Source organism: Nerophis ophidion, linkage group LG22 (assembly GCF_033978795.1).
Source record: "Nerophis ophidion isolate RoL-2023_Sa linkage group LG22, RoL_Noph_v1.0, whole genome shotgun sequence".
NCBI lineage: Eukaryota > Metazoa > Chordata > Actinopteri > Syngnathiformes > Syngnathidae > Nerophis > Nerophis ophidion.
Genome location: NC_084632.1, coordinates 6372209 through 6386626, shown reverse-complemented (window position 1 = coordinate 6386626; position 14418 = coordinate 6372209). Strand labels below are relative to the sequence as shown.

The window sequence follows — 14418 nt, the reverse complement described above, 5'->3', positions numbered from 1 at the left end:
CATGGGGACCAAATTTCAATCATTTTGCATAATTCACACAAATTTGTACGTGACTACTGAGGACCATTTAGAAAAAAAGTTTAAATGAAATATGACATGATCTTCAGAATACAGCACTACAGCTGTCCTCTTATAGGACATATTTTCTGTGCAAATGTCTCACACTCAAACTAACCAGTATACATGTTTTATGGGCCAAAGCTTAAAAATCACGTAGGCATCTTCAGAATGGATTTGACCATCATTTAAAAAGGTTTCCCTTAGGGGACCTGTTTTTTTGGTCCCCTAAAGGTTACTGTGTAAACAGAGCCATGTCCCCATTAAGTAAGCATTGCCAGAACACACACACATACTGGTTATCATTTGGAATGGGGACCAAGTTTTTGATCATGACTCGTGGGCACTACAGGTTGTGGAGGCTTAAAAAAAATGCTGTAAAATGGCCACTGCCTAGTTAGCTCATACACGTCTTTAAATCTCTGGATTGATGAAGTAATGTGCTGATCAGTCTTACTGGGGACCCTGGGGAAAAAGAGTTCTTATGGTTCATGGGGACCAAATTTCAATCATTTTGCATAATTTACACCAGTGGTTCTCAAACTTTTTTCAGTGATGTACCCTCTGTGAACATTTTTTTATTTCAAGTACCCCCTAATCAGAGCAAAGCATTTTTGGTCGAAAAAAAGAGATGAGGAAATAAAATACAGCACTATGTTATCATTTTCTGATTTATTAAATTGCATAACAGTGCAAAATATTGCTCATTATTAGTGGTCTTTCTTGAACTATTTGGAAAAAAAGATATAAGAATAACTAAAAACTTGTTGAAAAATAAACAAGTGATTCAATTATTAATAAAGATTTCTACACATAGAAGTAATCATCAACTTAAAGAGCCCTCTTTGGGGATTGTAATAGAGATCCACCTGGATTCATGAACTTAATTCTAAACATTTCTTCACAAAGAAATACATCTTTAATCAATATTTATGGAACATGTCCACAAAACATCTAGCTGTCAACACTGAATGTTGCATTGTTGCATTTCTTTACTCAGTTTATGAATTTACATTCATATTTTGTTGAAGTATTATTCAATAAATATATTTATAAGGGATTTTTGAATTATGGCTATTTTTAGAATATTTTTTTTTAAATTCTCACGTACCCCTTGGCATACCTTCAACTACCCCCAGGGGTACGCGTACCCCCATTTGAGAACCACTGATTTACACAATTTCTTACGTGACTATTGAGGACCATTTAAAAAAACAAAAACTTCAAATTAAATATGACATGGTCCTCAGAATACAGCACTACAGCTGTCCTCTTTTAGGAAGTTTCACCACTTCAATGTAAAAGTAAATCCTGCATCTTCTGTGACATTACTGAAAACTGCTATGTAGCAGTAATGAAGTTGTCTGCAACTCCAACTACCATATATAGAAGGATATAGAATGGATCTGACTATCATTTAAAAAGTTTACCCTTAAGAGGACTTGTTATTTTGGCCCCATATCTTCAGAGGTCCACTAAAGGTGACTGTGTAAACACAGCCATGTCCCCATTAAGTAAGAATTGCCAGAATTTATTGATTGATTGATTGAAACTTTTCTTAGTAGATAGCACATATTCCGTACAATTGACCACTAAATGGTAACACCCCAATAAGTTTTTCAACTTGTTTAAGTTAGGGTCCACGTAAATCAATTCATGGTAACACACACACACAGTTAAATTAATTATTTGATTCCATGCCATCAGTCCCTGCCTCTCCCTGTGAAACATCCCTTAGTGTGCCATTCTTCGCTGTGATTAATGGCTGCTGCACACCCATAAACATGACAGAACGCAATGAAAATAACAACTGTCAAATTAACTTTTAATTGTTTTTGTTCTCAAATCAAACCCTCATCAGATCCAACCCCTCTGGACATTTCCGGGCCGGATTCCCAATCTACCATCCCTAGCACCGGCCACCCTGCAACTCTCCACAAGCCTCCCTTGCCTCTCGCTCAGCCTCACTCCATCCTGCCGGCCCAGGGCCTCTGCCATGACCCCCACATGCCGCCGCCACCTCCGGCCTACATCAGCACAGAAGACCTCAACAAGGAAGATGTCATCTTCTTCTGAATTCACATCAAGGGACGCCGGTCTTGTTTTATTTACTCTCTTCTAAAGCCAAACATTTGGCTTCTTTACATGAATCGATCCAAAGATGGCAGCCATTGTCAGTGAAAGAAGTCCAACGATGTGAAGACCAGACTGACCTAGACTTGGCGTGTGCGTCAACAGTAACACTTGCTTGGTGGTTCATTTGCACAGTGTAAATACTCCATTCCTGACTCTTGAACCAACCTTTAGGGGTCTTTTTATAATGCTTTGTAGCTGATTGTATGTTCTTAACGACCCTTTTTAGGGATATTTTTCTAATCCTAGAAATGATCAACTCAACACCTTTTGTTAAAATCTTCTTCCCTCCATGGGACTGAGTGAAGGCAGAAGGCGGTGTACCCCCTGGATACAATCACGGGTCCCCTTCCATTTTAAGCCGACACTTTTTATTATGGTCCCTTTTTAAAAAAAAAAAAAGGAACAAATGCACAGATCTATAATGAAGACATCGAACTGTGAATGTTATCAGTGTGTGTTTAGACACTGATTGATATTTTTGCCCGGCTGGTGAAGGCAAAATACAGTTGTGGTCAAAAGTTTACATACAGTTGTTGAGAACATCATGTCATGGCTGTCTTGAGTTTCCAATCATTTCTACAACTCTTATTTTTTGTGATGTAGTTATTGGAGCACATACTTGTTGGTCACAAAAACATTCATTAAGTTTGCTTCTTTTATGAATTCATTATGGCTCTACTGAAAGTGTGACTGATCAAAAGTATACGTACAGCAATGTTAATATAGGCTTACATGTCCCTTGGCAAGTTTCACTGCAATAAGGCGCTTTGGGTAGCCATCCACAAGCTTCTGCTAACATTTTTGACCACTCCTCTTGACAAAATCAGTGCAGTTCAGCTAAATTTGTTGGATTTTTTGACATGGACTTGTTTCTTAAGCATTGACCACACGTTGAAGTCAGGACTTTGGGAAGGCCATTCTAAAACCTTCATTCTAGCCTGATTTAGTGTGTTTGGGGTCCTTGTCCTGGTGGAACACCCATTTTTGTTTCATCTGACCACAGAATTTTCCTCAAGAAGGTGTTATCTGTGTCCATGTGATGTCAGATGAAACAAAATTGGAGCTGTTTGGCCACAATACCCAGCAATATGTTTGGAGGAGAAAATGAGAGGTTTTTAATCCCAGGAACACCATACCATGCCTACCGTCTTGGTAGTATTATGCTCTGGGCCTGTTTTGCTGCCAATGGAACTGGTGCTTTAAATGGGACAATGAAAAAGTAGGATGACCTCCAAATTGTTTAGGACAAGCTATAATCATCAGCCCGGAGCTTGGGTCTTGGGCACAGTTGGGTGCTCCAACAGGGCAATGACTCCAAACACACCTCAAAAGTGGTAAAGGAATGGCTAAATCTGGCTAGAATGAAGGTTTTGGAATGGCCTTCGCAAAGTCCTGACTTAAACGTGTGGAGAATGCTGAAGAAACAAGTCCATGTCAGAAAAGCAGCACATTTAGCTGATTTGCACCAATTTTGTGGTCATAAATGTAAGCAGAAGCTTGTGGATGGCTACCAAAAGCGCCTTATTGCAGTGAAACTTGCCAAGGGACATGTCAGCAAATATTAACATGGCTGTATGTATACTTTTGACCCTCACATGTTCAGTAGAGCCATAATAAATTCATAAAAGAAGCAAACTTTATGAATGTTTTTTGTGACCAACAAGTATGTCCTCCAATCACTACATCACAAAAAAATAAGAGTTGTAGTTATTACTGGAAACTCCAGACAGCCATGACATTATGTTCTTTACAAGTGTATGTAAACTTTTGACCGCGACTGTACTTTCCTGTACTTCCATTTTGCAGAGACTCGCATGACAAACCCTTAAGGCAGACCTGGGCAAATTAAGGCCCCGGGGGCCACATGCGGCCCGTTAAGATTTTCAGTCTGGCCCGCCGGGCAGTCGCAAAAATGTTTTTTTTTTTCGATCTTTAAGATGTAAAGTATAGTTGCCATTATGATGTGCACTCATGTTTTCTAATGACCATAAGTCTTCAACTATACAAAGTATTCAATGGTTGGAATCTGTAACTATGGTTGTCTAATTAGTTACTATGGTCATCTAATTAGTTACTACGGTCATCTAATTAGTTACTATGGTCATCTAATTAGTTACTACGGTCATCTAATTAGTTACTATGGTCATCTAATTAGTTACTATGGTCATCTAATTAGTTACTATGGTCATCTAAGTCACAGCAGCTCAGACGATGCACCAAGCAGTGTGGGTGGGGAGCGTTTCCACAGAGAGTCAGCCTGAAACGTGGGTGTCAGGGACAGACGTGGAAGGAGATTTTTACAATGAAGTTCTAAAGCTTAGTGATGTATCAGATACCGTATTTCCTTGAATTGCCACCAGGGCGCTAATTAATTTAAAACCTCTTCTCACTCCGGCGTTTACCAAAGGCACGCGGTAAAGGCAAGCATGCGCTAATTATTTTAAAACCTCTTCTCACTCCGGCACTTACCAAAGGCATGCGGTAAATTTAGGCCTGCGCTTATAAATTTGAGTGAGGTGTAAGGATGCCATCATGAAAAGCACATTTAATTAAAAAAAACGTTATTGTGGTCTTACCTTTACTTATAAATGAAGTCCAAGCGCAGCTTCTTCTGATCAAAAGCATCGATAACTTGTTTATAGAAGTCTTCCTTATCTTTCTTCGGTTTTAAAAGTCTCTCTGTCTCGATGGAGATCTTCCTTTATTACTTCCTGCTTCGATTGAAAGTCCAGTTTAGAAAACTTTTATTTTAGATGTGTAATCCTCCATGTTAAAATTGCAAGCGAGAGGAAAAATTAAACGATCGCTGCTCACTCTTGCTGTTTGTTGTCACTTCTTCTGCAGCCGAGTTGTCGCAAGAAGGATCACTAGCGCCCTCTACCACCAGGAGGCGGGAGTCATTTAATGACTCATATTTGACACACGCAGCTACGGTATATTAATAAAACATAGCTGCTTACTTTTCTTTTTAGCATATTCAATAGCTTGGACCTTAAATCCTACTGAATAGCTCTTAATCTTCTTCCCTTTATGCGATTTCAAATGATTGAAAATGATAACAGGTGAAGTGTCACTCGTGACGTGACGAGTTTGACCCGGCGGAAATTCTAGACATGCGCTAATAAAAATGATATTTTGCGAAACGAGTTTGACCCGGTGTTAATCCTGAGCCGGCGGTAATGCTAAGCATGCGCTAATTATTTAGCGAAACGAGTTTGACCCGGCAGTAATTCTAGGCAGGCGCATACTATATACCCGGCGGCAATTCAAGGAAATACGGTAAATCAGATTGTAGGTGGTTTTTTTACCCTCTGTGTCCTTATTTCGCTGTTCGTTGCATTTCCCCTGATTTTAAAATATGTTATTGGAGAGCGGGTGTGACGTTCATATGTTGCCAATATTCAGTGTTTTATCCTTCATAGTTAATATTGTAAATCCCACGTTCTTTATTTTCATGTACATTCTGGTTGTCTCATCTAGTAAAAAAAAAAAAAGTAAAATTCCATTCCGTTTTTTTTAAGGCGGTCTGTCATAAGGTTTTTAGCTTTCAATCAAACAATATCGTGAGGTTTTGTATTAGTGTTCCGAAAAAACAATTTTTGCCCCCGAGGCAAAATAACTGCCCAGGCCTGCCTTAATTAAAGTCATGCGGTGCACAAGTTGGAAAACGTTAACACATTCCCCCACGTCGACCCGCTTCCCCCTCCTCTCCGAGCTGTACTCACGCAGGGAAGTTAGAAAAGCGCTCACGTCTTCACTTTCACCGGCCTGTCATTTTCTTGTCAGAAAGAGACCACTGTATCTTGTTTTGGAACATGACACTTTTTAACTGCAGGTGCCGGCCATAGTGACTGTGTGCGCGTTGATTGCTGATGACATCTCATTAGCAGGCACTGTGACACCTCTGTGGTCATGTGACTGAAGAAACATGACAATGGCATCCATGGAGTGAGTAGTTGATGTATATTTTGTAGATTTGTGTACATAATGTAATGTGTGTGATGTTATTCTTACATAAGGTACAGACTTGTAATGTATTTTCTTAAATAGACCGTCATGACGCTCTCTTGAGAAAAGTGAAGGTGCGTTGGTTGTTACCTCTCGTTTGTTTTCTTGTAGCATGAAAGTCAAGTGCACTGGCAGCCGTGGTCCTCCCTCTCCAACACTAAAGCGAGGTACACACATGAAGATCTTCTAAATCTTGGATGTGCTCCGATATTTACATCGCACACCCACCGTTGTGTCCCACCACAAAGCCACATTTATTGATTGATTGAAACTTTTACTAGTAGATTGCACAGTACAGTACCGTATTTTTCGGATTATAAATCGCTCCGGCCGAAAATTCATAATAAAGAAGGAAAAAGACAATTTACAAATTGAAGCTGCAAGCAGTGATGGATGGGACCAAGTCTTTATAGCCATCTTTTATATTGAAGGGGGAATTGCAAACTTCCTGTTGATTTTAGCTGGGGGTTGTCGGTGTATAAAATATAGGTCTAAGTGAGACCTACATATAGGTCTTTGTTTTATGTGTCTCTGACATTCCTACTGGGAGTTAGAGGAAGTTTTGTCTGAGCAGGCTGCCGCCATCTTGAGACTCTAATGCAGGGTTTGGGAACCTAAGGCTCTAGAGCCGGGTGTGCCTCTTTTGATGACTGCATCTGGCTCGCAGATAAATCTTAGCTGACATTGCTTAACACGATAAGTAATGTATAATTCCGCTGGTAATCACCGTGTTAAAAATAACATTCAAAATACAAAATATTCTCAAGCATTTTAATCCATCCATCTGTTTTCTACCGCACCTGTTCAACAAGTATATTATTAATTATTGGTTTGCTTAAAAATAACAATTTTATTAAAAGATGCGAGACTTAATATACTCTAAAAATGTTGGTCTTACTTATAAATGTACGTATTTAGTTGAATTCAGTGTTAAAAAAAAATAATTATATGGCTCTCATGGAAATACATTTTAAAATATTTGGCTTTCATGGCTCTCTCAGCCAAAAAGGTTCCCAAACCCTGCTCTAATGTATTGCGAATGGAGAGAAGCTTTTGTATTGAATGGAGAATGGCAAACTTCCTGTTGATTTTAGCTGTGGGTTTTCAGTGTATGAAATAGAGGTCTAAGTGAGCCATACATTGAGGTTTTTGTTTCATGTGTCTCTGACATTCCTACTTAGAGGCAGTATTGTCTGAGCAGGGTGCCGCCATCTTGAGACGGCAGCAGTGCACCAGCAGCAGAGCAGCGGTTCTTTGAGGGCTCATAAAATCCAAATCGGAGCAGTAATTAAAACTCTTTCATCTAATTTTGATCAGAAGGGTTCAATCTCTCTCCTGTGCTTATTTGAAGCCGACACGACAAACACGCTCAGAGGAGATAATGTTTGAAAAGAGGTGACTGTTTTTACACAGTTTTTGTTTTGAAGGGGGAATTGCAAACTTCCTGTTGATTTTTGCTGTGGGTTGTCAGTGTATGAAATATAGGTCTAAGTGAGACCTACATAAAGGTTTTTGTTTCATGTGTCTACGACATTCCTACTGGGAGTTAGAGGCGGTTTTGTCTGTTTTCTTCCTAGGGGGCGCTAGAGCGCAATTTTGAGTTTTGGGGTTTGGTTTTTTGATTAGATCGCAATTTTTGCCCCACCTTGATGTGTGTGTCCAATTTGGTGAGTTTTGAAGCATGTTAAGGGGGTCAAATTACAGCTCAAAGAGGAGGCGGTATAAGAATAAAGAATAATAATAAAATACTAGAAATCCAATAGGGTCCTCTGTCCCTTTGGGACATCGGTCCCTAAATACTGTACAATATACAGAACAAAACAAGAGTACCAGAGTAATAAAGTAATAACAATCAGTGTTGGACGTATTGCACAGTTGGGTATTAGGGTAGGATATTGTATGGGGTGAATTATTTATTACAAGTTTGTGTTCATGATGGTGACAGCTCTGAGCCTGTTTGTTCGGGCTCTGATGCACCTGCAGTGCAAGACAGAATTTTTTGTTGGAAATAGGGAAATCTTGACAGAAACAACCTGATTGTCTTCATGTGTGTGCCCTGCTTAAGATGGTGTTCAAGCAAAGAAACAAAAGGTTTTGATTCTTTCTTTCTTTCCTCCTCCTACCCATGTTCACTTTCTTCTTCCAATGTGTTTTCATACTGAGTCCTGAAAAAAAGAAAAAGAAATCTACACTTGCAAAACCAACCAACGCTCTTCTTAATTTAATCATTACACTTTGTGAAACTGTTGAAAAAGTGTTTTTGTTTGCAATTATTCTTCAGCTGGTTGACAAATAAATGTTCAGTTCATTCGCCCGGCCAAATGTTGAGTTAAAGGTCATTTTCTTTTGTCAAATGTTCTTGTAATCAGACCATGTTTTCGGGATATTAGGTTGAATCTTTACCTGACTGTTTGTTTTTCCGGAATGCAAAGGAAAGTTGGCATGAGCAAGACGTGAATGTAAGTGTCGAAGTTCGTTGGTGACGAACCCCAAGATGCAGAGATGGAGGCAGGCATGGTGTGAGAAAACATGATTTAATTTAAAACACTAAGACAAAAAACAAACAAAGGGTACAAGCCAAAAGCGCGCACGTGGGCGGATAACAAACAAAAAGGCCTAGCGTGGATGCTAGCAGGAATCGAGCAGGAATCAGAAGTCGTACATGTAATATAAAGACAAACTTGGAAGCAGGGTACAAAAGGCAGTAAGCTAAAACCCGCAATCAAACATAGCTTACCGCAACGCTGCATTGACAAGACAAGATACGACACGACAGGTAGCAACGACAAGAGAGACATCGACATGACAATAATCCTGCAACTGACTGGAGGACAAAAACAGGCTCAAATAGAAGCGGGCTGATTGACACCAGATGTGGCCAGGTGCCAATCAGCCGCAGCTGAGGGAAAACTGCGCACAGGGAAAAAAACAGGAAAGAGACAAAATAAGAGCGCTCACAGAAAACTAAAAACACATACAGAGGAAACCAAGACAAATGCAGAGGAAAAAACTAAAACACAATCAAACTGTCAGGGGTAAGCCTGACAGTAAGTATATCCTTTATATTTAACACTATAACTAACAAAAGGCGCGCACAATGGCAGAGAACAAACTTGACTACTGAAAACAAAAACTAGCACAAAAGCATGACTATGGACCAAAGACAAAACTGAATAACTGACATGAAAAAACCAAAAACTTACGTGGCATGGGCAGAAAGGAAACTATGGACAGTGTGGTTAACAGGCATGGTATGGCATGAAGGGAGTAGAGATAAAGTCGCCAGGCTGACAACCTGATTGGCTCCACCCCCCTGTCGCTTGATGGTTAATGGAGGAAGGAGTCTCAGGTATGCCCCCTCATCCCGATTGATGGTTTCCTTGGGTCGCTTCCTTAGTTCGATCGCCTCCTTAATCCATCGTTTGAATTTGTTACTTTCCGTGCCGATGATTTTGCCGTTGTCCCGGTCCACGATGTGATTATTTATTTTGCAATGATCTGATACTCCAAAACCAAACACCATCAAATAGCTCAGTTGCTCAGACAGCGTGTGTATTTATAGACATTTAAGGATTCCAATAACTTATTTTCTAAAAGCTTTTAAATTGTACAAGTCCAACTCTTTTAAGACATTATTTCAACACTGGTGTTCAAACTATAGTACTAATTAGGAACGCCCCATCAACATTTTTGGCAGCCAATCCAATTTTTGTGCTGAGGTCCAATTGGATTTCTTGTCTGATACTCAAAAGATTTGGGGGATTGCTGTTGTGGTTTGCAAAAGGGGAGTGACGGCCAACGTACACCAGGTGGCAGTAATGTTCAATAATTTATTATATATATGGTAAATATATATATAAAAAGAATACTAAACAATACTAACGACTAAAACCAAGGAAATGAAGTGTGACAAAAACTCAAGAGTGTATGGTGTAAGACTAAGAGTGTAGATTAACTGAAGTGTGTGTCACCAAAGTGTTGAACGTCCAGGGGGACAGGCAGGTGATCCGGGATACAAGTGGGGGTCCGTGGGGCTGAGAGGGGCGTCAAGAGGTCCGAGTCAAAAGTGGGGGTCGAGGATTGAGGGAGGCAGTGAGATGCGGGGAAAAGAAAGACGCACAACTCTCTTTCCAGGCGACGGAGGGTACTGCGGGGGCAACACAAGAAAGCACACAGAGAGGCAGAACACAGGGAGAGCAGGATTGCATAAAGCAGGATGATCGCTTACTGTACGTCAAATGAGAACTAAGTTCCCGCGCCCATCCTTGGGTCCACTGGTCCTTTATTGATCTTGCCCTCATCAGAAACCGGTGAGCAGATTGATAAATGAGTGCAGGCTTGTCCCTGCGTGGGCGGGGGCGTGTCCGGGTGCGCTGTCAGCGGGTCCTCTGGGTGGTCCCGCAGCTGAGGGATTATTAGATTATTAAATAGTTAAAGGCCTACTGAAAGCCACTACTAGCGACCACACAGTCTGATAGTTTATATATCAATGATGAAATATTAACATTGCAACACATGCCAATACGGCCGCTTTAGTTTACTAAATTGCAATTTTAAATTTTGTGCCGGAATATCCGGCTGGAACGTTTCAGTATGATGACGCGTGCGCGTGATGTCACGGATTGTTGAGGACACCTGATCCAGCATCGTTACCAGCTATTGGCTCGTCTGTTTTCATCACGAAATTCCACAGTATTCTGGACATCTGTGTTGCTGTATCTATTGGCATTTGTTCAATGGACAATGGAGACATCAAAGAAGAAAGCTGCAGGTGGGAAGCGGTGTATTGCAGCCGTCTTAAGCAACACAAACACAGCTTGTGTTTAATTGTTTACATTCCAGAAAGATGACGGTCAAGCTGTACCATGGAACAGAGAGGTCAAGCGAACACGGTTGGATTGGACCACGCACACAAAGTACAGTGTATTATGCAGCGATCATTTCGAAAGATCGTGTTTCGAAGAGGGTCCCTTGCGAAGGAAGGGCAGAGATGGGCATCGCCACCACCCTTCGACTGGTGCTGAAGAAAAGTGCGGGGCCGACCTTCAGGTTGTACAGGTACGACCATACAATTTCACTAAAACACTAGTAACACAATAAGCAGATAAGGGATCTTCCAGAATTATCCTAGTAAATGTGTCAAATAACATCTGAATCGCTCCCACTGCCCTCGTCTTTTTTTAATTTAATTTAATTTTTTCCTAGTCCATCACTCTCACTTTCCTCATTCACAAACTTTCATCCTCGCTCAAATTCGGTCCAAATCGCTCTCGCTGCTGGTGGCCATGATTGTAAACAATGTTCAGATGTGAGGAGCTCCACAACCCGTGACGTCACGCGCACATCGTCTGCTACTTCCGGTACAGGCAAGGCTTTTTTATTAGCGACCAAAAGTTGCGAACTTTATCGTGGATGTTCTCTACTAAATCCTTTCAGCAAAAATATGGCAATATGGTGAAATGATCAAGTATGACACATAGAATGGACCTGCTATCCCCGTTTAAATAAGAACATCTCATTTCAGTAGACTTTTAAAACGCCACAAAAATGTCACTTATACATATTTAGTAAGTTTATCACAGTTTGTGATTATAAAGTATACCACAGACACGTGAAATGTGTTTAGAGTGACATTTTGTATTACTCGTGTATGTTAGCTGTTCTATTATTTGGTATTTAGGTGTAATTGGAATGTATAGTTCAGGAATCACCAATTGGAATGTATAGTTCAGGAATCACCAACGCGGTGCCCGTAAGGACCAGATGAGTCGCCCTCTGGCTTGTTCTAAAAATAGCTCAAATAGCAGCACTTACCAGTGAGCTGCCACAATTTTTTTAAATTGTATTTATTTACTAGCAAGCTGGTCTCGCTTTGCTGGACATTTTTAATTCTAAGAGAGACAAAACTCATAGAATTTTAAAATCCAAGAAAATATATTAAAGACTTGGTCTTCACTTGTTTGAATAAATTCATTTATTGTTTTACTTTGCTTCTTATAACTTTCAGAAAGACAATTTTTGAGGAAAAGTACAACCTTAAAAATGATTTAAGGATTTTTAAACACATATACCTTTTTACCTTTTAAATTCCTTCCTCTTCCTTACTGACAATTTAAATCAATGTTCAAGTACATTTATTATTTTTATTGTAAAGAATAACAAATACATTTTAATTTAATTCTTCAGTTTAGCTTCTGTTTTTTCGATGAAGAATATTTGTGAAATATTTCTTCAAACTTATTATGATTAAAATTACTCCAAAAATATTCTGGCAAATCTAGAAAATCTGTAGAATCAAATATAAATCTTATTTCAAAGTCTTTTGAATTTCTTTTAAAAAATTATTCTGGAAAATCTCGAAGAAATAATGATTTGTCTTTGTTAAAAATATAGCTTGGTCCAATTTGTTATATATTCTAACAAAGTGCAGATTGGATTTTAACCTATTTAAAACATGTCGTCAAAATTTTAAAATTAATCTCAATCAGGAAAAATTACTAATGATGTTCCATAAATTCACTTTTTAATTTTTTCAAAAAGATTCGAATTAGCCAGTTTTTCCTCTTCTTCTTTTCGGTTGAATTTTAAAAAGTCAAAATTGAAGATAAACTATGTCATTTTCATTTATTTTGTGTTTTCTCCTCTTTTAAACCGTTCAATTAAGTGTTTTTTTTTCATCATTTATTCTCTACAAAAAAAACCTTCCGTAGAAGGAAAAAAAATGTACGACTGAATGACAGACTGAAATACCCATTTTTTTGTATATATTTATCTGTTTCTATATCAATCAATCAATCAATGTTTACTTATATAGCCCTAAATCACTAGTGTCTCAAAGAGCTGCACAAACCACTACGACATCCTCGGTAGGCCCACATAAGGGCAAGGAAAACTCACACCCAGTGGGACGTCGGTGACAATGATGACTATGAGAACCTTGGAGAGGAGGAAAGCAATGGATGTCGAGCGGGTCTAACATGATACTGTGAAAGTTCAATCCATAATGGATCCAACACAGTCGCGAGAGTCCAGTCCAAAGCGGATCCAACACAGCAGCGAGAGTCCCGTTCACAGCGGAGCCGCCAGGAAACCATCCCAAGCGGAGGCGGATCAGCAGCGCAGAGATGTCCCCAGCCGATACACAGGGCAAGCAGTACATGGCCACCGGATCGGACCGGACCCCCTCCACAAGGGAGAGTGGGACATAGGAGAAAAAGAAAAGAAACGGCAGATCAACTGGTCTAAAAAGGGAGTCTATTTAAAGGCTAGAGTATACAAATGAGTTTTAAGGTGAGACTTAAATGCTTCTACTGAGGTGGCATCTCGAACTTTTACCGGGAGGGCATTCCAGAGTACTGGAGCCCGAAATGAAAATGCTCTATAGCCCGCAGACTTTTTTTGGGCTTTGGGAATCACTAATAAGCCGGAGTCCTTTGAACGCAGATTTCTTGCCGGGACATATGGTACAATACAATCGGCAAGATAGGATGGAGCTAGACCGTGTAGTATTTTATACGTAAGTAGTAAAACCTTAAAGTCACATCTTAAGTGCACAGGAAGCCAGTGCAGGTGAGCCAGTACAGGCGTAATGTGATCAAACTTTCTTGTTCTTGTCAAAAGTCTAGCAGCCGCATTTTGTACCAACTGTAATCTTGTAGCTGAGATAGGCGCCAGCGCCCCCCGCGATCCCGACTGGGAATAAGCGGTAGAAAATGGATGGATGGATGGATGTAATCTTTTAATGCTAGACATGAGGAGACCCCAAAATAATACGTTACAATAATCGAGACGAGACGTAACAAACGCATGGATAATGATCTCGGCATCTTTAGTGGACAGAATGGAGCGAATTTTAGCGATATTACGGAGATGAAAAAAGGCCGTTTTAGTAACGCTTTTAATGTGTGACTCAAAGGAGAAGAGTTGGGTCGAAGATAATACCCAGATTCTTTACCGAGTCACCTTGTTTAATTGTTTGGTTGTCAAATGTTACAGTTGTATTATTAAATAGAGGTCGGTGTCTAGCAGGACCGATAATCAGCATTATCATTTATCAGCATATATATTTATATGCTATATATACATCAATCAATCAATCAATGATTACTTATATAGCCCTAAATCACTAGTGTCTCAAAGGGCTGCACAAACCACTACCACATCCTCGGTAGGCCCACATAAGGGTAAGGAAGACTCACACCCAGTGGGACGTCGGTG

The 14418-nt window shown here is 39.9% G+C and overlaps 1 protein-coding gene and 1 long non-coding RNA gene across 5 annotated transcripts in view; both read left to right on the top strand.

Annotated features, from left to right (window-relative positions):
• arhgef18b (rho/rac guanine nucleotide exchange factor (GEF) 18b) overlaps nucleotides 1-2892 on the top strand; it is a 128716-nt gene extending 125824 nt beyond the window's left edge. For all 4 annotated transcript variants that reach the window (XM_061883132.1, XM_061883131.1, XM_061883130.1 and 1 more), the window contains one exon: nucleotides 1919-2892. In XM_061883132.1, the coding sequence (XP_061739116.1) occupies nucleotides 1919-2133 (215 nt within the window). In that variant the 3' untranslated portion in view covers nucleotides 2134-2892. The remainder of the gene's footprint in view (nucleotides 1-1918) is intronic.
• An 823-nt stretch (nucleotides 2893-3715) lies between these two features.
• LOC133540493 (uncharacterized) lies at nucleotides 3716-8523 on the top strand. The gene is made up of 2 exons (XR_009803646.1): nucleotides 3716-6141; nucleotides 6313-8523. It is a non-coding gene; the product is annotated as an uncharacterized LOC133540493 (long non-coding RNA).
• The last annotated feature ends 5895 nt before the right edge of the window (nucleotides 8524-14418 follow it).